The sequence below is a fragment of the Bos indicus x Bos taurus genome, chromosome 7 (genome assembly GCF_003369695.1).
Source record: "Bos indicus x Bos taurus breed Angus x Brahman F1 hybrid chromosome 7, Bos_hybrid_MaternalHap_v2.0, whole genome shotgun sequence".
Classification (NCBI taxonomy): Eukaryota; Metazoa; Chordata; class Mammalia; order Artiodactyla; family Bovidae; genus Bos; species Bos indicus x Bos taurus.
The window spans coordinates 64515474-64539012 of record NC_040082.1 but is presented as its reverse complement, the minus strand read 5'-3'; the positions used below and the strand labels follow the sequence as shown (position 1 = coordinate 64539012).

At 35.4% G+C, this 23539-nt stretch overlaps 1 protein-coding gene across 2 annotated transcripts in view; it reads left to right on the top strand.

The window, feature by feature from the left end:
* The window catches only part of DDX46 (DEAD-box helicase 46), a 51671-nt gene that overhangs the window by 1448 nt on the left and 26684 nt on the right, over positions 1-23539 (top strand). For both annotated transcript variants that reach the window (XM_027546470.1, XM_027546469.1), the window contains exons 2-13: positions 937-1125; positions 2561-2704; positions 6159-6255; positions 8347-8512; positions 11034-11185; positions 12790-12903; positions 14192-14357; positions 15060-15180; positions 15738-15913; positions 16844-16965; positions 20900-20978; positions 22775-22857. In XM_027546470.1, the coding sequence (XP_027402271.1) occupies positions 937-1125; positions 2561-2704; positions 6159-6255; positions 8347-8512; positions 11034-11185; positions 12790-12903; positions 14192-14357; positions 15060-15180; positions 15738-15913; positions 16844-16965; positions 20900-20978; positions 22775-22857 (1609 nt within the window). The remainder of the gene's footprint in view (positions 1-936; positions 1126-2560; positions 2705-6158; positions 6256-8346; positions 8513-11033; positions 11186-12789; positions 12904-14191; positions 14358-15059; positions 15181-15737; positions 15914-16843; positions 16966-20899; positions 20979-22774; positions 22858-23539) is intronic.

Sequence of the window (23539 nt, the reverse complement as noted above, 5' to 3'; positions counted from 1 at the left end):
CACTCTGTTGCCATTCCTGCTTTCCCTGACTTAATTCAGGCCTTAATCATACATTGCTCAGACTGCTACACCTCCGTCAAGTTGATTAGCTTCCTCTGATCTTGCTCTTCTAATTGATTCCACACCGCAGCCAGAATGATACTTCTGAAATAAACATAAGGTTATGTCATTTCCATGCTCTCATGTCCATTAGTTCTTACTGCTTTCAAGATGAACCCTTTGGGCCCTTCCCAAGAAGGTCCCTTCCATCCCTTAGGCCTTCTTCCCGACCGCTCTGCCTCATGACTTGTGCAGGTTTGCTGTTGTACTTGACATTTAATTAGTCATTGAAATACCCAATACCCAGCTTTTGATACTTGTCAACAACTCTACACCTGACATTCTGACCCAAGCCACCAGTGTTTCTTACTTGCTTGGTTGCTATTTACCTATTTTCCCTGCTTCTGCCCTCGCCTTTCTTTGGTTTGTTTTCTCCTTAGCAGCCAGAGTAATGTTTTAAAAATAGTAATGCTTAAAATCTTCCAATAGCCTTCTCAAAGGGAAAAAAAAGACTATCCTGATAACTGCCCATAAAACTCTCCACATTTGGCTACCATGCTCCTCTCAGCTGTTTTTCTCCATAGCTCCAAATGACATTGTATTGACTCTTTTTTTTTAACTTGTCTTCTCTTCCTTTAGCAGCACAAAGCTGCTTGAGCCTCAAAAGCAGGAACTTGGTCTCTTTTGCTTACTGTTCTTGGTTCTCTAACAGTGTTTCCTCTCTACATCTGCTGAAGCGGAAGAGTTCATGCTTTCCCTCTAATTTTAAAAGAGTTGATGTGTAAAAAGTCCTTTCAGTGTTTATCTGCTGAGACTTTTAGGGAAAATAATAAAATAAATAAAATGTAATAGAAGCTAAGTGTGTTTGCTAAGCTTATCTTTAACTTAATATTCTAGCCACTATCGAAAGCGATCAGCATCACGGGGACGCTCTGGAAGTCGATCTAGAAGTCGTTCACCCTCAGACAAAAGAAGTAAACGTGGAGATGATAGACGGTCTAGAAGCAGGGATAGAGACAGGAGGAGAGAGAGGTCTCGTAGCAGGGATAAAAGAAGATCTCGGTCGAGAGACAGGAAGCGGCTGAGGTAAGACGGTAATCTCCAAAGAACTCTTGATAAATTGGGCTTCTTTAAAAGTTTTAGTGGTCCCTTTAATTGGTGGTAGAATTTAGTGATCTGTTTGCTGGCTGGCTGTTTTAATCCCAGCTGATTTGATTAGGTACATAAGTGATTTGCCTAGAACAAAACCTTTCAAACAATATTTTTCCCCTTTTCTACTGTTAAACGGTATTTTAAGTTTGTAAACTTGAGGTGGTGTTTCTTGTAATCCAAAGAGAACTTAAAATTTTTTTTTTTTTTAATTAGAGAAAAATTGCTTTACAATGTTGTGTTGGTTTCTGCTGTGCAACATCACAAAGAACTCTTAAAGCCCCCAGGAAAGGTTTAAAAAAAAGAAGTAAAAGTTGAGGTAATATGCCATTGAGGGGGTTCTAATCTAAACCTGTCCCAAGAAAGCCGATCCATGTGTTCAGAGCCACCACTAGAGCTGACTGGAGAAGGAAGAACAGAACAGGGCCATGTCCACTTCTTGTTTGAAATGATTTTAAAGGATTTTTTTAGATTTAACCAAAGAACATCCTAGTTTTTAAAAACTTGTACTTGATTAAATATTCCTTGGTACCACCCAAGGATCTGTAACTTCCCTGGTGGTGAAAAACAGTCTTTAAATAAAAATAATCTCACATGGCAAAAAAAGTTTTCTAATAAAGTTTCTCTTTAAAATAGGAAAGAAGACATGGTTATACAGGTGCTGTGAACTGATCCCAGAAAGAATTTAGAGTTTATCTTTTTGAGGTATTGGTTCTTAGGGAAAATATTCACCCGTAACAATGTGGATAGTATTAACTTACTCAGTGTTATATTATGTGGCCTCAGGAACAGTTTCATACAATATAGTCAAGTACTTATTAAGCATTGTATAAGATTTGGTCTCTTACTTTTTTTTTTTGGTCTCTTTTTGATGTGAAAATAAAATTAGAAGATTTTAGAGCAAGAAGGATTTTGAGATGATTTGGTGACGTCTCTGCATTATGTAGGTTGAGGAGACAGACCCAGAGAGTGACCTGCCCTGTGTGGCGCTAGCTAGGAGCAGCAGCAGGACAGAAACCCTTATCTCCTAATCTTTCCACAGCCCCGTTCTGCCCATCCTTATACTGAGATTTCAGCTGTCTTTGAAATTTAGATTTTCTGCTCTAGGTCTAGATTTCGAATAGCTATTAGTACATATTTCCTCTGTTTTTCAACAAACATCATTTCGAAATTAGTATCCTCATTTTCCCCCTTGACCACTTGTAAGAATTGGCTTTACTTGTTCCCTGTTAAACTGATTTGACAGTAAATTGAAATCTGTCTTTAACAGTGGTAATAATTTAGGAGCTTCTTTCAACATGAGGCACAAACCATGATCTGAAATAGAAGTTCTACTTGGTCAAAGACTAAATGAAACGTGTCCCCTTTGCAGGCGTTCCAGAAGTAGAGAGAGAGATAGAAGTCGAGAACGAAGAAGATCTCGAAGTCGGGACAGGAGACGTTCAAGGAGTAGAAGCCGAGGCCGAAGATCCCGATCTTCCAGTCCTGGCAATAAAAGCAAGAAAGCTGAGAATAGGTAATGTTAACATTGGCTGTATCTATCATGCAGGTTGGGAACTCTCTTCCCTACACTTTTAAAAAAAAACCCTTGCAAATGCTGAATTTGGCTGTTACCATGAGCTGTTAGCTTAATTTCATTTCAATAAGTTATAAAGCTTGTAGTGCTTTTAGGAAATACCTAAATTCTGTTAGTTTGAATACTCATAATGCCTTATTCCTTCATTTAATACCTACTGTTAATGATCAGAAGTACATTTTATATACATCTTTGCGGGAACTATGTTTTTTTCTTTGAAGTTATTTTCTTAATGTTTCTACTGTTGTTTGACAAATAACATTTTTACATTGCTGAACTGCTATTCATAATGGGTGAACTTTGCTTGTGTAAGTTAAATCTACATGTTTCCTTAAGATGTTAGTACCATTCAATTTTGAGATATTAGTTATATCTATTAGACGTAATATGTTTACTCTATATTTCTCTTGTTAATGCTTTGTTCTTTGCCTATTACTGTTTCTAAAGTGGTGTCCTGGCATATATAGCTTTGTTTCTGTTTTCTTCATATTGGTTATGAAGATTTTTTCCTCATTTATTTACTTTATAAATTTTACTTTTGTTTTATCAGGTCAGTGTTATAATGCCCATTGGGATAATTTTAAATTTAAAATATAAATTCAGAGAAATGAATGAAATATAAACATGCAGCTTACTAAGTATAAAGCAAGATTCATGTAACCACCACCAAAGTTAAAAAATAGAACATTATCTGTATCCCCCTGGAAACCCTACATGTCCCTTCGCTAACCCAGCTTTCTATTTGCCTAGATAAAATCACTGCTGACTTTAGTGTTAGTAATGTCCTAATTGTTTCTTTATAAATGGAAAAAGAATAATTTAGGTTTATGTGTTTTTTGATTTTATGTGAATGAGTCATGTCTTCTGTGTTTTTGCTAAACCTTGGGAGTTAACTCTGTTGCTCATAACAGTTTATTTTATTGCTGAACCAGTATCCTGTGGTATAAATATGTATGCTCAGTCGTGTCTGACTCTTTGGGACCCCATGGATTGTAGCCTGCCAGGCTCCTCTATCCATGAAAGTTTCCAGGAAAGAATACTGAAACAGGTTGCCGTTTCCTCCTCCAGGGGATCTTGCTGAACCAGGGATGGAAGCTGGGTCTCTTGGGTCTCCTGCATTGGCAGGTGGATTCTTTCCCACTGAGCCATCTTGGAAGCCCCGTGATATAAATATACCACTTTATCCATTCTACCGAGATAGATGTTTGAGTTGTTTTAACTTTGAGGCTATTATGAACATTTTTGTGTATATATCTTAGTATACATGTGTATGGGCTTCCATGGTGGCTCAGACAGTAAATAATCCACCTGCATTGCAGGAGACCCGAGTTCTAGAGTTAGACACCACTGAGTGATTAAGCATATTAGCATATACATGTGTATGAGTTCCCCTTGGGTGTACAGCTAGGAGTGAAGTTACATGGTCATAGAATAAACATAGCTTCACTTTAAGTAATCCCAAATGCTTTCCAAGGAGTATATACTAATTACACTTCCAGCAGTATATGAGAATTGTGTCCCTTCATACCCAGTATTAGGTATTGTCATTCCTTTACATTTTAATTTGATAGACATGTAATAAAAATATCATTATGGTATTAATTTGCTTTTCTTTGATTACTGGTGAAGTTGAACACCTTTCCATATGTTTTTTGGTCATTCAGATTTCTTCTTCTAAAGTACATGTTTAAAAAAATACATGTTTAATCTTTTTCTCATTTTTGTATTGGTTTCTCTTTTTAAAAAATTGATTTATAGAAGTTTTTGTTTTTAAATGTTCCAGATAATTGTCGTTTGTTTTATGAGTGGCAAATATTTTACTCTGATTTATCTTTTTACTCTGTAATGATACTTTTGAGGAACAAAGACTTAGAAGGAAGAAACGTTCATAAAATGAAGGCAGTTAATAAAAGGATGAGGAAAATCTGACAAGGGCAGTGTGAAAATTATAGGCTGTAATCAGTCTGAACATAAAAGATTAGCATGCTGCTTTTACCAGTACATCAAAAAGATAAGACAGATCATAAACTAATTGGGTTTATACCAGGAATGGAAAGTTGGTTTAACATTAGAAACTCTTATCAGTGTGATCCAAGATTCAAGGAGAAAAGCCATGGTTACTTAAGTAGATTCAGGAAAAGCATCTTATTAACTTCAACACACATTAATGTTTAAAAGTGATGGGCAAATGTGAATAGAAAAGTATTTAACAAACTGGTTATAAAATTAGGAAGCACTTTCAAAGAACAAGATATAAGGACTTTCACTACCAGGTGTCAAGGCTTGTCTATAAAGTTGTAGAAATCAAGAGTATGGCTTTATTGTAGGGGTAAACACATAGATTACTGAAACCTTATAAAGAACCTAGAATCAAATCTACACATATAAGATCATTTAATAAATGACTATGGTGACATCATAAATAGTGGGGAAACGTTTTTCCAATAAATGGTGTCAGGGATATTTGCTATCCTCTGATAAAATAGGACCGGCTACCTCCTTCTGTGCGCAGAAAGCATTCCCAAACAGATTAAAAACCAAATAAGATGGCAAAGCTATAAACTTTTTAGAAGTTTATGCTAGAGAATATCCTCTTTACCTCTGAGTATCTTCATCAAAATTGGAACAATTTCTGGATGCCTTATTTTTTAAGATTTATTTATTTATTATTTACGGCTATGCTGAGCCTTCGCTGCTCGTGGGCTTTCTCTGATTGCAACGAGCGGAGGCTCCTGTTTGTTGTGGTGTGCGGGCTTCTTGCTGCGGTGGCTTCTCCTGTTGTGGAGCACAGGCTCTAGATGCTGTGGCTTCTGTAGTGACGGCTCACAGGTATAGTTGTCCTGTGGCATGTGAGATCTTCCCCAAACCCATGTCCTCTTCATTGGCAGATGCATTCTTTACCACTGAGCCACCAGGGAAGTCCTCTTAAAAGCACCAATCATAAAGGAGGGGAAAGGTCAACTAATTTGATTATAGTACAATTAAGGAATTGAACTCATTTTTAGATGCCTTAAGTAAGGTCAAAATGCAAGCTTGTTGGGATTTGAAGTATTATTACAAATATCAGTTATCTTATAGACTGTTAATGTTTTGGTATAGTTCTCCATTTGTTACATTTTAAATTTCTTGTTTAAATTTTTGTAATTATTTTTACATGCTGTGTCCAATTTACCTTTGGTTAGTTTTCAGATATGGAGTAATATTTGCAGTTAGTGTTATGGGATTAATTCTTCATTGTATTTCCAAGTTGCTTATTAATGGTATATAAAAATTCAGCTGAGCCTTGGAAGTTTATTTCTTACTTAGAAAGTAAAACACAAGTCTTAAGTGTTTTAAAATGAATGTTTCCAAAAACAGATAGATGATGTCCCCCTCTCTCTTTTTTTCTTGGCAGGTCTAGATCCAAAGAGAAAACAGATAGTGGGGAAAGTTCTAAAGAGAAGAAAAAAGACAAAGATGACAAAGAGGATGAAAAAGAAAAGGATGCTGGTGTATGTTTACTAACATAAATAATAGTATAGTATTGAGTTTGTTTCTGTAGTGACTAGTTTTTGGTTTTAATGCTGTATGTTTTATTTTTAAGTAAATGATAGCAAATTTGTAAAATACGTATAAAATGATAGTTTTCCCCATGAAAACATTTTTCTGAAAGTTACATATCTATACACATTATCTACTTTAGTATATAAAATGTGATCATACTGTGTGCACTATTCTGTGACTTGATTTTTTGTTGCTTTTAAATTATGAATTACTTTATCAATATATATCAGTATATAAGGTCTTAAGAATAATAAATCGCAGTATACAAAGATTCTGACTTAAGAAGTAGAATACCTTTCTTTTTCCTTTTGTTAAATGTTGGCTATCTTTATGTACCTGCTTACATAGGTATTGCTTGTTTTTAATGCCTGCATAGTGTTTTGTTGAAGAAAAGGTAAATGGGTATTTAGGCTGTCTGTAGTCCACAGTTAGAAGCAATGGTAGATTAATCCTAGTACACATGTGTTCTGTGAATATAGTATAGGGTAAATTAATACCAGTAAAATAAATTACTCTGTCAGTGGGTATATAGCTTTCCCTCAGTATTGGAGGGAGATTGGTTACAGGACCCCTTTGGATAGCAAAACCTTCAGATGTTTAAGTCCTTTATATAAAATGACTTAGTATAACCATGGGTATCCTCTCTGCATAGGTTGTCATTTCTAGATCACTTATGATACCTAATATGATGTAGATGCTGTGTGAATCATTGTAAATACAATGTAAATCCTATGTGAGCGGTTGCCAGCCTAGGGCAAATTCAAGTTTTGATTTTGGGAACTTTCTGGAATTTTCTTTTCCTGCATATTTTTGATCCACTTAGTTGAATTTGGAGGATGAGGACTCAGATCCAGAGGGCTGGCTCTAAAGATTTAACATTTTGATCGATAGTGTCAAATTGCCCTCCACAAATATTGTGAAAATTAAGATTTTAGACGTGAAAATGTCTGTTTCCTCACATTCTTGCCAACATGGGTATTTTGAAATTTAATTTTTGCAAATGTTATAGGAGGTAATTGATTTCTTGTTATTTTGAGTTGCATGTCTTTAAACATGAGTAAATAATGTAAACCAATAATTAAATAAGGCATTTTAAGTTTATTTACTATCTGCACTTTTCTTTGAATTGCCTATTCATATCTTTTGCCCATTTTACAATATATTATAGCTTCACTTCCTTTTTTTTTTGAGATCTAATTTTTTTTTTTAGTGGTTCTTTTTTTAAGGGAACTATTTGCTGAGCAGGTTATCTAAGAGATTAACACAAGAAGTCTGGAGGTCTGGTTTCTGATTTAGTTTCTACTGTGGAATGACTGGGTGACCTTGAGAAAAAAACATAAGCTTTCTGGGGCTCATCTTCAGAGAGTATGGAATTATGAAGGATGTAAATTCAGGGACACAGGTTTTGTTTGTTTAAGAAATAAATTTATTTTAAAAATATAAATATAACCATATTATAAAATACTTAGAAAGTCAGAAATAATTCTCTGTAATTCTAGATACCCAAATGCCATCATCATTGCAGTTTATTAGTATTTTCTTTGACGGTTTTTTTACATGTGTGTTTCTATACCTATTTATATAATTATAGCATGGACGGAGGAGCCTGGTAGGCTGCAGTCCATGGGGTTGCTAGGAGTTGGACAGGACTGAGCGACTTCACTTTCACTTTTCACTTTCACGCATTGGAGAAGGAAATGGCAACCCCCTCCAGTATTCTTGCCTGGAAAATCCTGTGGACGGAGGAGCCTGGTAGGCTGCAGTCCACGGGGTCGCAAAGAGTCGGACACGACTGAGCTACTTCACTTTTCTGCTTTATTAGTTGAAGATACTTTTGATTGTGATTTCATTTTGTTAGTTTATTCCTTAATATATTAAAAAGATGTGTAATCTAAATCTGGTCAGAATTTAGGAGTTTTGTGTGGACACCTGTTTTTCCTTTTCTTTTTTTATACTTAGAAGAAGTTATTTGGAGTGTCACTAGGAGTAAAACTGTTGATCCTTATTCTCTTCTCTCTATTTTTTATTTTCTCCCCAAGAACTTTGACCAGAATAAGCTAGAAGAAGAAATGAGAAAGAGAAAAGAAAGAGTAGAAAAATGGCGAGAAGAGCAACGTAAAAAGGCCATGGAAAACATCGGGGAACTGAAAAAGGAAATCGAAGAGATGAAACAAGGGAAGAAATGGAGTTTAGAAGATGATGATGGTATATTCATTTGTTTGCTAATAGCCTAAATAACAATTCATGTAGAATAGTCTAGGATTATAAGTGATAGACTATTGTTTATTGTGAAAAAATACACATAATGTTTACTATTTTAACCATTTTTAAGTGTACAGTTCAGTGATATTAAGCCAATTCACAGTGTTGTGCAGCCATCACCACTGTCCATTTCCAGAACTTTCCAAACAAAATTCCAAACAAAAACTCTGCCTTATTCAACAGTAATTCTCTATCCTGCCTCCCCCTACCTCTTCATTTCTAATAACATCCAATCTACTTTCTGATTCTGTGAATTTACTCATTCTAGGTACCTTATATGAATGGAATCGTACAATATTTGTCTTGTGACTAGGCTTATTTTATTTAGCAAAGTGTTTTCAGGGTTCATCCATGTTGTAGTCTATATCATGATTTCCTTCCCTTTTAAGTCTGATAGTATTACATTGTATGTATATACCACATTTTGTTTACCTATTCATTTGTTGTTGCATATATAAGTTGTTTCCATCTTTTGACTATTGTGAATAATGCTTCTCTGAGTATTGGTGTGTGCATATCTGATTGAATACCAACTTTCAGTTCTTTTGGGTTTATACCTAGAAATGGAGTCACTAGATTTATTTTGAGGTTTTTCAATGCCCCTTTTCATATTACTTTAAAATTTTAATTGGAGAGTAGCATTCAGTAAGGATCACTGATTTTACTTTAAGTGGAGAGTTGGATGCTTATGGGCAGTCAGTAAATAGCTCTTTAATTTTTTTACTTCAGATGTTAGTAGTGAGGGTAAGTTAAGGGCATGTTTCCAAGTCCTTCTGATTTTTTTCCTAAGTTAGAAGAGCAACATTTCCCCTGCACATCTTGATTATTTTTTTCTTTTTTAAATTATGAAAGTATGATAGTACATTTACAGGAGACTTGGAAAATACAGAAAAAAGTTACATATATTTCCACTATATATTACAGTTATTTTTTAAGTAGATAAATTAAGGTTTTTAGTTGGAGTTTCAGTGTCAAACTCTCAAAATTTGATGGAATGAATAGACAGAAAAGTAGAAGGATATAGTAGACCTCAAAAGCACTATGAAGAAAAGAACAAAAAAAAGCACTATGAACCAATTAAACATAATTAAGATTTATACAGTTTTCACACCAAAGCAGGATACAAATTCTATTCAAGTTTCCATAGACTGTGAACCAGGGGACACTGGAACATATCCAGGGACATAAAGCAAAGTGTAAAAATTTCATAGTCTACAGGTATTAAAATCATACAGTCTGTTCTCTTATGGTGAAATTATGTTAGGAATCAATATCAGAAGATATTTGAAAATAACACACATATTTCAAGTGCAGTGTGACATTTACCAAGAGAGAACTTTGACATAATCATTGAAAGTCTCAATAAAGTTAAGAGACTGAAGAAACACAGAGAGTGATTGCAACGAAGAAAGCAATTAAATGAGAAATTAGTATCAAAATGAGAAATTAATATCGAGGATACTTTAAAAACTCCATGTATTTGGATAGAAAATGTCCACTTTTAAATGATGGTTGTATCTAAGAAATCATAATAAGGAAAATTAGAAAATATTTGTAGCAGAATAAAAATGAAAAGAGAATTTATCAGAATTTGTTGAATGCAGCTGAAGCTGTTCAAAGCAACTAAATGCAACTTCACAACTGATTTTGATGTGTAAGATGTTAAGTGGAATAATGAGATTTTATAGGAAAAGGGAATTTTGCTCCATTTTTTGGTGAAAATCCCTGTGAATTTTTCAGTTTCTGTGAAAGTTCAACAGGGTGTTTTGTTCTAAATAGATTAATGGCTTATGTCTTTAAATGGTGATGATGATGTTGTTCAGTCTCAGAGTTGTGTCTGACTCTGTGAGCCCATGGACTGCAACATACCAGGCTTCCCTGATGATAGTTATGCAAAAACATGAGATTGTTTTTCGGAGAAGGCAACGGCACCCCACTCCAGTACTCTTGCCTGGAAAATCCCATGGATGGAGGAGCCTGGTGGGCTGCAATATGTTATTAATTTTTTCTTCCTGTGATTAAAGAAAAGTGATTGAAAGAAGAGAAATAAACATATCCTTTTAGCAGTTTTTAGTTTTGCTTCTATTAGTGTAGTTGTAAAATAATACCAGATCACAGAAGTAATGATCTAAATACATATAACTGAAATCTTCCTCAAAAAAAAAAAAAAATAAAATAAAATAAAATAATACCAGAGATCCATTTTTTTAGACGTATTAGTGCTTCTTCCTCTTTTCAATTTAATAATTTATCATTTATTTCTTTTATTATTAGTATTATTCAAAACTAATGCTTGTTTGATTTAAAACCTTGCCAGTATGAGTATTTGAACTGTATTGTGCCTGGGTTAATTGATAAGGAAGGTATTTGGGTAGTTAAGAGAAAGGGCTTTAATAGGGGTGTGGTCTGATTGTGAAATAATCCCTTTTGAAACACATATTCAAAGTGTGTTCTGATATTTTAGATGATGAAGATGATCCTGCAGAGGCTGAAAAGGAAGGAAATGAAATGGAGGGTGAGGAGTTAGATCCATTAGATGCTTACATGGAAGAAGTGAAAGAGGAAGTAAAAAAGTTTAACATGAGAAGTGTGAAAGGTGGTGGGGGAAATGAAAAGGTATGGGATTTTTTTTCCTATTTTATTTTTAAAGATTATATACCTAGTTGAATAACTTGAATTCATTGTTGCATTGACCTACTATTGGCTTGGATGGCTTTATAAAGTTAACGATTTTGTTTCCTTCTTTTTTTTTTTTAATTTTATTTTATTTTTAAACTTTACATAATTGTATTAGTTTTGCCAAATATCAAAATGAATCTGCCACAGGTATACATGTGTTCCCCATCCTGAACCCTCCTCCCTCCTCCCTCCCCATACCATCCCTCTGGGTCGTCCCAGTGCACTAGCCCCAAGCATCCAGTATCATGCATCGAACCTGGACTGGCAGCTTGTTTCTTACATGATATTTTACATGTTTCAATGTCATTCTCCCAAATCTTCCCACCCTCTCCCTCTCCCACAGAATCCATAAGACTGTTCTATATATCAGTGTCTCTTTTGCTGTCTTGTACACCAGGTTATTGTTACCATCTTTCTAAATTCCATATATATGTGTTAGTATACTGTATTGGTGTTTTTCCTTCTGGCTTACTTCACTCTGTATAATAGGCTCCAGTTTCATCCACCTCATTAGAACTGATTCAAATGTATTCTTTTTAATGGCTGAGTAATACTCCATTGTGTATATGTACCATAGCTTTCTTATCCATTCATCTGCTGATGGACATCTAGGTTGCTTCCATGTCCTGGCTATTATAAACAGTGCTGCGATGAACATTGGGGTACACGTGTCTCTTTCCCTTCTGGTTTCCTCAGTGTGTATGCCCAGCAGTGGGATTGCTGGATCATAAGGCAGTTCTATTTCCAGTTTTTTAAGGACTCTCCACACTGTTCTCCATAGTGGCGGTACTAGTTTGCATTCCCACCAACAGTGTAAGAGGGTTCCCTTTTCTCCACACCCTCTCCAGCATTTATTATTTGTAGACTTTTGGATCGCAGCCATTCTGACTGGTTTTTGTTTCCTTCTGCATCTCAAAAGTGTCTGTACTTTTTCTGAAGAGCAGAGATACTAGCAAATTTTAACTGCAAATGTCCTTTTAGAAGTCATCATTACTATTATCATCTTTGTTTAGTGTTTTTGCTTGTTACTTTCTCAGTAGGTCCTTTTCCAACACTCCCATCGTTTATACTCCTGATCCTCTTTAGTCTAGGTTTTCTTTTTCTTAATAGAATTTATTGACAAATTGTATAATTCAGTGTTGTGTTTGTTTGTTCCTTCTTCTAAAATCTTCCCAAGAGCAGTGATCTTTACCTGTTTTGTTTATTGATTCATCTTAAGATCCTGGGATAGTATTTGGTTTGTGGAATGAGTGAAAAGTACTATTTAGTAGTATTTTTTAAATATATTACATAATATTATATAAAATTACATACTACGTACCTAATTACCTATGTATTAATGTGTTAGGAAATATAATGCTATTGTATTACATTTTTAAATTTAAGTAAGTAAGGAGAAAGTGGGCTACTGTTTGTTTTTGCATTAGTAGTCACTGACAACTAAGTTAATTCAAATTATAAATTATTACAGTTACCATTGTTTCATTTGGTTTATACTTTGTGTTTCAACTTTAGCAAAATATTTCACATTCTTTTTTTAGAAGTCTGGGCCAACAGTCACAAAAGTTGTCACAGTTGTCACAACCAAGAAAGCAGTCGTAGATTCTGATAAGAAGAAAGGTGAGCTAATGGAGAATGACCAGGATGCCATGGAGGTAATTCTTCTTTAATTTTTAACTTTGTTCATGATACCATAGAATGAAACAGCAGCCCACTCCAGTATTCTTGCCTGGAGAATTCCATGGACAAGGCAGCCTAGTAGGCTGTGGTCCGTGGGATCACAGAGAGTCGGACACGACTGAGCACACAGCACATGATGCCATCCTATGAGTGTTTATAAGAAAGCATTGATGGAGGTGTGCTTTTCAGTTACGCAGTTTACTCTTAGGAGAAATTCTTGCTTTTCTCAACAGTATTGTAGCCAGATATCCAAACTAGTAGAACATTTTAACCTCTTTGACCTCTTGTATACCTGCTTTTTTTTAAAATTGAAGTATAGTTGATTTACAATATAGTGTTAGTTTCAAGTGTACAGCAAAGTGATTCAGTTATACACACACATGTGTATTTTTAGATTCTTTTTCATTATAAGTTATTACAAAATATTGCATGTAATTCCCTTTGAAAGTGTGAAAAGTGAAAATGTTAGTCATTCAGTATGTCTGACTCTTTGCTATCCCATGGACTGTAGCCCACCAGGCTCCTCTGTCCATGGATTTCTCCAGGCAAGAATACTAGAGTGGATAGCCATTCCCTTCTCGACAGGATCTTTCTGACCCAGGGATTGAACCCAGGTCTCTAGCGTTGTACAGTAAATCCTTGTTGCTTACTTTATGTATAGTAGTTTGTATCTGTTAATCCCACATTCCTAATTTATCCCTCCCCCTTCCTGTTCCCCTTTGGTAGCCAGAAGTTTGTTTTCTATGTCTGTGAGTCTGTTTCTGTTTTGAAAATAAATTCATTTGTATTACTTTTTTGATTCCACATTTAAGTAATATCATATGATATTTGTCTTTCTCTGACTTACTTCACATGGTATGATGTTCTCTAGGTTCATCTGTGTTGCTGCACATGGATAGGCCAAATTTTGATTCATCCTTGTCCCTCATCAGTACATCCCAGGCATAGAATAGGGAGAGAAGAAATGAAGTGACAGAATGAAATTTTTTACTATTAACATTCATTGTAATGATTTATATAGAGAAAACTATAGCAGAACTTTATTAAAGCTATGTTAGAATTAGTTTTTTGTTTTAGCTTTATATTGTTACTATAGCTTTCTATAATGGCAAAGAAAAAATAAGCTAAGTTAGAAAGTTCAGAAAATAAAAGAAGAGGAAAAGAATATTTTCTAGGAGTGGAACATTTTTAAAGTTAGAAATATTTCTTCCCATAGAAATATAGTAATAGATTTAGCTCTTAATTTTTCTCTTTTTGTTACAGTATTCTTCAGAGGAGGAAGAAGTTGATCTTCAGACAGCTCTTACAGGTTACCAGACAAAGCAGAGAAAGCTTCTAGAACCAGTGGATCATGGAAAAATTGAATATGAACCATTCAGAAAAAACTTCTATGTTGAAGTTCCAGAATTGGCAAAAATGTCTCTAGAGGGTAAAATTTGTTTATTCATTTATCGGTTATTTTGGGGATGGGGGAAATATACTTCACCTTGCCTGAGAGGCATGTTGATAGGCCTGTAAGTTGATGGGTGAGTAGGAGAAATGTGCCTGACTTACCTGGAGAAATGAGAGTGAACTAGAACATGAGAAATCATTCTGGAGAGTGAGACGACTACATCCACAATGATTAGAAATAGAAATTAGTGTGTTTTGGGAAACATTTTAAAAAAAAGAGCAAAAATTAGTTTGGCTTACGTGGTTGAGCTTTTTAGGGTTGAAAATACTCTTCATGTGAAGTTAGCAAGTAGAGTATTGTTACGTTTTTCTCTTATTTGAGAATTAGAAACCGATATGAAGCTGTGTGATATTGACGGAAAAAGCATGATATGGGCAACCCTTGCTTAAAGAACAAGTAGTTGTATTACTTGTGAATCACTGTTCTTTTATTGCTGTTAGAATTTAAGTCAAAATAACCAAATTGTAGAAATTGGGGTGTTTCTTTTGTTCCTAGTTGGTTGCAACAGTAATCACTTTGTCAGAGCTGTTCAGTGCATTGTCCTGGAGCTTTGATATGGAATTATCTTTGGGAACACTAAAAAAGAATTGATTCTTAATCTTACCATGCCTCATTGAAAAGTAGAGGGCACTAATAGAACAATATTTAAGAGTTTCTAATCTGGATTTTGTTTTGTAGAGGTGAATGTATTTCGGTTGGAAATGGAGGGCATTACTGTCAAGGGGAAAGGTTGCCCCAAACCAATTAAATCTTGGGTTCAGTGTGGAATTTCTATGAAGATCTTAAATTCTCTAAAAAAGTAAGTGTTGAGCGGTTGTCCACATTTTTCAATATCTTGCTACAGAAGATAACCTGTTACATACATTTTCACTCTAATGGAAAATACTGATTTTTGTTAAACAGCTTTCTCTAGATATGATTTACATACCATAAAGTTTACCCTTTGGTTTACGATTTTCATTATATTTATGAAGTTGTGTAGTCATTACCATAATCTAATTTTAGAACATTTTCATCAAACCCAAAAGAGGCCTGGATCTATTAGTATTCATTTTTCTCTCTTCTACACACAAGGCAGTCTCTTACCTACTACTTTTTATAGATTTGTGTATTCTGGACATTTCATATAAATTAGATCGTACTTATATACAGTCCTTTGTGACTGGCTTCTTCCAATTAGCATAGTATTTTCAAATATTTCTACATCATCCATGATGTAGAATGTCTGAGTACTTCATTCCTTTTTGCCAAATAAAAATCTCATTATATGGATATACATTTTGGAAAACTTACAGCGTGAGAGCCTAAAGATCACCACAGTCCTTACTGTTGTCTTCCTATGGTTTGCTTTTTAAGGCATGGTTATGAAAAGCCCACGCCAATCCAAACCCAGGCGATTCCTGCGATAATGTCTGGACGAGATTTGATTGGTATTGCCAAGACAGGAAGTGGAAAGACCATTGCCTTTCTGTTGCCCATGTTTAGACACATCATGGATCAGAGGTCTTTAGAAGAAGGAGAGGGGCCAATAGGTACAGTTCCTTTCATTAAACTATTTTTTCAGATAACAACTTTGTCAGTTAATCAGAAAGACCTGATGCTTTGTAATAAGTGTAACAATAAAGATGTCTTTATGTACAGTTCCTCTATAAATTTGGCACTTTGGGGCTGATTTCCCCTTACCAGCAGGTGGAGTGAGACTCTTCAGAGCTCTGGAGTGACATCTCAGAAGTACAAAAACAGCCTCTCCTGGCACAGCTCAATTTTTAAACTCTGACTCGGCAGGTAGAATCCTCGTGCATCTATCTGTTTATTTATGTTGAGGTTTGTTCTTAGCCCATATGAGTGGATCTATAAACTCAACATAGAAGATTGCAGGGAAGTGTATTTTTGTTTTTGCTTTTGTTTTTTTGGCCTTAAAAGGCTATAGTGCCAGTGTTTGATTCAGGATTAGGTCTTCAGATTCAGTTTTCTTGATTCATTTGGCAGAGATCTCTTCTCCAAATTTGAATAGGGTTTTGGAAAGTTGTTCAGCTCCTCTCTTGGCAACAGAGGGCACAGTATGTCTCTCCTCTGTCTGTGCCCCTCAGACCCAGGTTGTTTCCGGAAGCCACGGCATGGCTCTGCAGCACAGTGAGTCACTTGATTATCTTTGCTCTGTGATTTGCAGTTGAGACTGATTTGCATTCTTTTCAACCAAGTATTTTCCTGATGGTTGAGTAAGGCATTTAACTCTGATTTATCTTCCTATAGCATGTTCTTAAAATCTACTTAAAATTATCCTTCACCACAGTCTCTGCTATTATAAAACTTTTGAAATAGGATTTTCAGAGGTACATAAAACAAATTAAAACAAAAATTAGACTAAGCTCTGAACTTGATTGCAGAGGTTAAATTTAACACTTTAAGGATTAGCCTTAAGAATTTTGGTGGTTAGGCTTTTGACATATTTATCTTTTCAGCTGTCATCATGACTCCAACTCGAGAACTGGCTTTACAGATTACTAAAGAATGTAAGAAGTTTTCAAAGACCTTGGGCCTTAGAGTGGTCTGTGTTTATGGAGGAACAGGAATCAGTGAGCAGGTAGATATAAAAGGAACATTCAGTTTTTTTTGGTTTTTTGGAATTGAATGATTTAATAATGTAGAAGTGATTCTTTGTTTTAGTGTTTTCTATAATGATTGCTTCTAAAATCTTAAAAAGAAATGTGATAATAAGAATGAATTATGTTAAAGTTATATTTTAGAATTTTTGAGTCATTTTTGTATCTTAGCTTTACCATGCTTCTTCGCCTTTCCCTCCTCAAGGAAGCAGATAGTTTTTTCATTTTACAGATGTTCAGAAAGGTTAAGTTGACCGAAGTCTTTAACTTAAAAAGACTTTGTCCTAGAACCGAGGTGTTACGATTTGTGGACCAGCATTTATTCTTTAATCTAAGTGACATCTTTAAAAGGTGGTGTTGAGTGTGATATACTAATATCAGAGTTGCATTTGCATTCCTAAATGATTTTAGAGAGAATTATTTAAACAAACCTTCATTGACTCCAATCTTTAGCTTGGCATTTTTCTGTGTGTCTTCTAAAGAATGATAGCCATCAGATATTTTGTTTTAACTAGAAGAAGGGAAAAAAAGCTGGTCAGATTAAGTTTTGGAAATGTTAAACTGCAAAATTAAATCTTTCCTGCAAGACTGCATAGTTGTTAAAAAGCTAGTGCATATTGTGATGCTGGCAAAAGGAATAAATGACATTTTCTGAGCATATTTAACCTGAAACCCTTCTTAAGGACTTAATTTTCTCAGATTTTTAGATACATTTTGGGAATATTTGCTTTTTTTATCCCAGTGCTATTTTTAAACGTTGCACTTAGTTTTCTGAGTTTATCTTTGTCAATTTTTTTTGGCCATAAACTATAGTTAAGAAATACAGTTACTAAGTAAGCTGGTACATGCCTGCATACTTAAATAGAAGTCAGAGTTTTATGATATCTTACATAGTTTGGTGTTTTCCATTTTACTTTGTTTCAAAAACAGTTTGTGACTTAAACTGATTTCGTAATTCATTAATGGAAACAACTCTGAATTTGAAAACCATTGACCTATTACATTTCTTTACTTAGTGCTCTCGTGTTCCTTCCTTGGTTTTGAGGAATCTTGTCAAATTAAAATTGGTAAAATTCTATGATTTTCATTGATTTCAGAGTTATAGCACCATGTGGTCTTGTTCCTTGTGGTCTTGCTGCTACCTATCCCTTTAGTACTTGGATGCAATCTCAAAAACGACAGAATGATCTCTGTTCATTTCCAAGGCAAACCATTCAATATCACGGTAATCCAAGTCTATGCCCCAACCAGTAACGCTGAAGGAGCTGAAGTTGAACGGTTCTGTGAAGACCTACAAGACCTTTTAGCACTAACACCCAAAAAAGATGTCCTTTTCATTATAGGGGACTGGAATGCAAAAGTAGGAAGTCAAGAAACACCTGGAGTAACAGGCAAATTTGGCCTTGGAATACAGAATGAAGTAGGAAAAGACTAATAGAGTTTTGCCAAGAAAATGCACTGGTCATAACAAACACCCTCTTCCAACAACACAAGAGAAGACTCTATACATGGACATCACTGGTCAACACTGAAATCAGATTGATTATATTCTTTGCAGCCAAAGATGGAGAAGCTCTATACAGTCAGCAAAAACAAGACCAGGAGCTGACTGTGGCTCAGACCATGAACTCCTTATTGCCAAATTCAGACTTAAATGGAAGAAAGTAGGGAAAACCACTAGACCATTCAGGTATGACCTAAATCAAATCCCTTATGATTATACAGTGTAAGTGAGACATAGATTTAAGGGCCTAGATCTGATCGATAGAGTGCCTGATGAACTATGGAATGAGGTTCGTGACATTGTACAGGAGACAGGGATCAAGACCATCCCCATGGAAAAGAAATGCAAAAAAGCAAAATGGCTGTCTGGGGAGGCCTTACAAATAGCTGTGAAAAGAAGAGAAGCGAAAAGCAAAGGAGAAAAGGAAAGATATAAACATCTGAATGCAGAGTTCCAAAGAATAGCAAAAAGAGATAGAAAGCCTTCTTCAGCGATTAATGCAAAGAAATAGAGGAAAACAACAGAATGGGAAAGACTAGGGATCTCTTCAAGAAAATCGGTGATACCAAGAGAACATTTCATGCAAAGATGGGCTCGATAAAGGACAGAAATGGTATGGACCTAACAGAAGCAGAAGATGTTAAGAAGAGATGGCAAGAATACACAGAAGAACTGTACAAAAAAGATCTTCATGACCCAGATAATCACGATGGTGTGATCACGGACCTAGAGCCAGACATCCTGGAATGTGAAGTCAAGTGGGCCTTAGAAAGCATCATTATGAACAAAGCTAGTGGAGGTGATGGAATTCCAGTTGAGCTATTCCAAATCCTGAAAGATGATGCTGTGAAAGTGCTGCACTCAATATGCCAGCAAATTTGGAAAACTCAGCAGTGGCCACAGGACTGGAAAAGGTCAGTTTTCATTCCAATCCCAAAGAAAGGCAATGCCAAAGAATGCTCAAACTACCGCACAATTGCACTCATCTCACACGCTAGTAAAGTAATGCTCAAAATTCTCCAAGCCAGGCTTCAGCAATATGTGAACCGTGAACTTCCTGATATTCAAGCTGGTTTTAGAAAAGGCAGAGGAACCAGAGATCAAATTGCCAACATCCGCTGGATCATGGGAAAAGCCAGAGAGTTCCAGAAAAGCATCTATTTCTGCTTTATTGACTATGCCAAAGCCTTTGACTGTGTAGATCACAATAAACTGTGGAAAATTCTGAAAGAGATGGGAATACCAGACCACCTGATCTGCCTCTTGAGAAATTTGTATGCAGGTCAGGAAGCAACAGTTAGAACTGGACATGGAACAACAGACTGGTTCCAAATAGGAAAAGGAGTTCGTCAAGGCTGTATGTTGTCACCCTGTTTATTTAACTTCTATGCAGAGTACATCATGAGAAACGCTGGACTGGAAGAAGCACAAGCTGGAATCAAGATTGCTGGGTGAAATATCAATAACCTCAGATATGTAGATGACACCACCCTTATGGCAGAAAGTGAAGAGGAACTCAGAAGCCTCTTGATGAAAGTGAAAGTGGAGAGTGAAAAGGTTGGCTTAAAGCTCCACATTCAGAAAACGAAGATCATGGCATCCGGTCCCATCACTTCATGGGAAATAGATGGGGAAAGAGTGGAAACAGTGTCAGACTTTATTTTTGGGGGCTCCAAAATCACTGCAGATGGTGACTGCAGCCATGAAATTAAAAGACACTTACTCCTTGGAAGGAAAGTTATGACCAACCTAGATAGCATATTCAAAAACAGAGACATTACTTTGCCAACAAAGGTCCGTCTAGTCAAGGCTATGGTTTTTACAGTGGTCATGTATGGATGTGAGAGTTGGACTGTGAAGAAGGCTTAGTGCCGAAGAATTGATGCTTTTGAAGTGTGGTGTTGGAGAAGACTCTTGAGAGTCCCTTCGACTGCAAGGAGATCCAACCAGTCCATTCTGAAGGAGATCAGCCCTGGGATTTCTTTGGAAGGAATGATGCTAAAGCTGAAACTCCAGTACTCTGGCCACCTCATGCGAAGAGTTGACTCACTGGAAAAGACTCTGATGCTGGGAGGGATTGGGGGCAGGAGGAGAAGGTTACGACAGAGGATGAGATGGCTGGATGGCATCACTGACTCGATGGACGTGAGTCTGAGTGAACTCCAGGAGTTGGTGATGGACAGGGAGGCCTGGCGTGCTGCGATTCATGGGGTCGCAAAGAGTCGGACACGACTGAGGGACTGATCTGATCTGATCTGATTCCTTTAGTAGTTCTCCCACATTCCAAAGAATTGAGTAAGAGGCTTTGATACCTTCTAATCAGACCTGACTATCTTATTGGGCAGTATTTTGAAGTCTGTGAAGAGGCATTAGTGATAAATAGAGTATAAAATTTCATCTTTTTTTATTAGATTGCTGAGCTGAAAAGAGGTGCTGAAATTATTGTTTGTACACCTGGTCGAATGATTGACATGTTAGCAGCTAATAGTGGTAAGTTGGGGATAGGTTTTTGTTTTTGTTTTTATTTATTTATTTATTTTTTGGTTGTCTTTTCTCCTTTTTGAATTATGTACATTTCTGTTAAATCAAAGCAGATACAAGAAACCACCAAAGGGTTTCTTTCTACATTTCTTCTTAAAGCTGTAATATCTTAAAATTTGTATTGTAACAAGCTTATTGTTGCAAGTGTTCATAATAATATTTTTGCAGTGTAATTAAAATTTTTTTGACAACCAATCCATCTGATGTATTGTTTTTTTTAAAGCCTTAACGCAAATTCTTAATCTGATTTTGGCCTACCTTTGCATTTGAAAGGGTAGGGGACTGTGTTTTTTTAATTGTACAATTTAAATTTTTTCTCCTTAGGAACTAGTATTTTCTTACAATACTAGATAAATTAAGATATTGCAGCTTCAAGGACATTTATCTTTTGTAAATATTGCATGTTTTTAGCTCAAATATTGTGCTTTGTTAAATTATTCCCTATCAAAACTGTTACTAAACTGTTGACATTATTTAACTTCTGTGGAGAAAGGCCCTTCAAGATTTATAGAACTGGGCTTCCGAGACTTAAACCATCAAAGGTAGGTAATTTAAAGCTGTTCCCAATCGTGCGAAACTAATTGGGGCTGCACAAGTTAGTATGGAGTACTTAAATATTAGAAAGCATTTATTTTGGCACATTTCTGTTTTTTTGAAGAAAATGCTTTCAAAGGTTTCCATTGTATATTCAGTATATATATAGTAGAGTATTTAAAACTTTGAGTAGTGCATGTTTCTAATAGCATTTTGCTTGGATTTCTGTGTTCATTTAATTCTAATTCTACATAAAGTTGGTAAAGTGATACTGATATTGATAAGTCATTGTGCTTGTACAGCATATGAAATGTTTTGGGCTGAATGCTGATGAAATAATTCCTTGTTTTTTCTCAATGCTGCATTAAGTATCCTGAAATTCATCTTGATTAATTTTACCTTTTCCCTTTATCTGTCCTTTTGGTTTACATTTAATAACTATTTCATACATGTTTCTGCCAGGTGATTGAATCAACAATTGATAGAAATGCTTGTGTTAATCCTTTATAAAGGGTTTCCTGTGTATGTGTTTAGTTTTCTCTGGCTAAGAAGCCAGTTGCATTTATTTAAACCAGTGGGAGCACTTAGTGAAATTGAATTTGTAAAGTAAAGTGTATCTTTGTAATATGATATATTTGATTTCTTAAATTTTTGTGTAATATGTTAATTACCTAATGGTATTGAATAGCTTCTTATTATGTTTTGACATGCTCATTAGAAGCTCCTAACTATATGTAAGTAGTTTATGTACTACATAAAGTAAAGAGAGATTTTCTGCGTCTGAAGTAGTTAGCACTGGAACTTGCTTTCCACACATACGCTGTAATCTCTAATATGTTTTTTCCTAGGTGATGCTGTCAGATAATGGCTGATGTGGCTCGATGCTCCATCTCAGTCTTAGTTTTATGATGTGTTTTGGAGAGGGCTGTTTTCTGAATTTTACAGGTTCTTCAGGCCCTATGATGGTATGCAAGAGACGAGTTTGACAAAATAAAGGGCCTCATATACCCATTGTCAGAAAGTATATACCATTAGATTAAGATATTGTAAACGAAAATTTCTTTTCACTGTTTAAAGATACTTATCTTACCCCTCTGGTTAAGTCAGGCATTTTAGTTCCCTTTACAGTTTTTTAAAGTTTTTGGTAGTCATAAAATGAATTGTGACTGATTTTTCGTTTTCTTTTGTCTTTATTTTTTTCCTCATGTTAGGTCGGGTTACAAATCTTCGAAGAGTGACGTATGTTGTTTTAGATGAAGCAGACAGAATGTTTGACATGGGTTTTGAGCCACAGGTATTCATTAAATTTCTTTGTGTTTCTATCTATAAAATAAACCTTGTAATTGCCATGAGCCTGAAATATTTGTATGATTTCTGAAATTCTCACATTTCTTTTGTGTGGTAATACAGGGAATTGAGGACGTGGGGAATTGAAATAAATATTTATGTTTTGGATTCTTAAACTTTTCAGGATGTATTTCTGCAGTCTTTCCTAGGCATCATTGGTAAAATTAGTCATAATAGAAGCTTAAGCTTTCATATATTATGATTTTCACTGTACTTCCAAATGGCTTTAACTTACGCTTTTCACTACCTCATGATCTGGATAGCACAGGTTGGTTATATCCTCCAAATGTAAAAGCTAAGGCCCAAAGCATTTGTCTAGCTTAAATTTTATGTTGTTAACACATGTAGTTTCCTTAAATATAAAATTTCAGTGATAAAAACTTAAAACTCATTGTAAAAGGTGGTAGAATTTTTTCTTAACAAGAAGAGCAGACAGAATGAGTTGTCACTGTGCTATGGATAACAAAATAATTTTTTAAAAATATTTTTTAGTTTTATTTTTGGCTTCTCTGGGTCTTCATCGCTACACGTGGGCTTTCTCTAGTTAGGGTGAGTGGAGGCAACTCTAGTTACAGTGTGTAGGCTTCTCTGAAAGCTCAGTTGGTAAACAATCCACCTGCAGAGTAGGA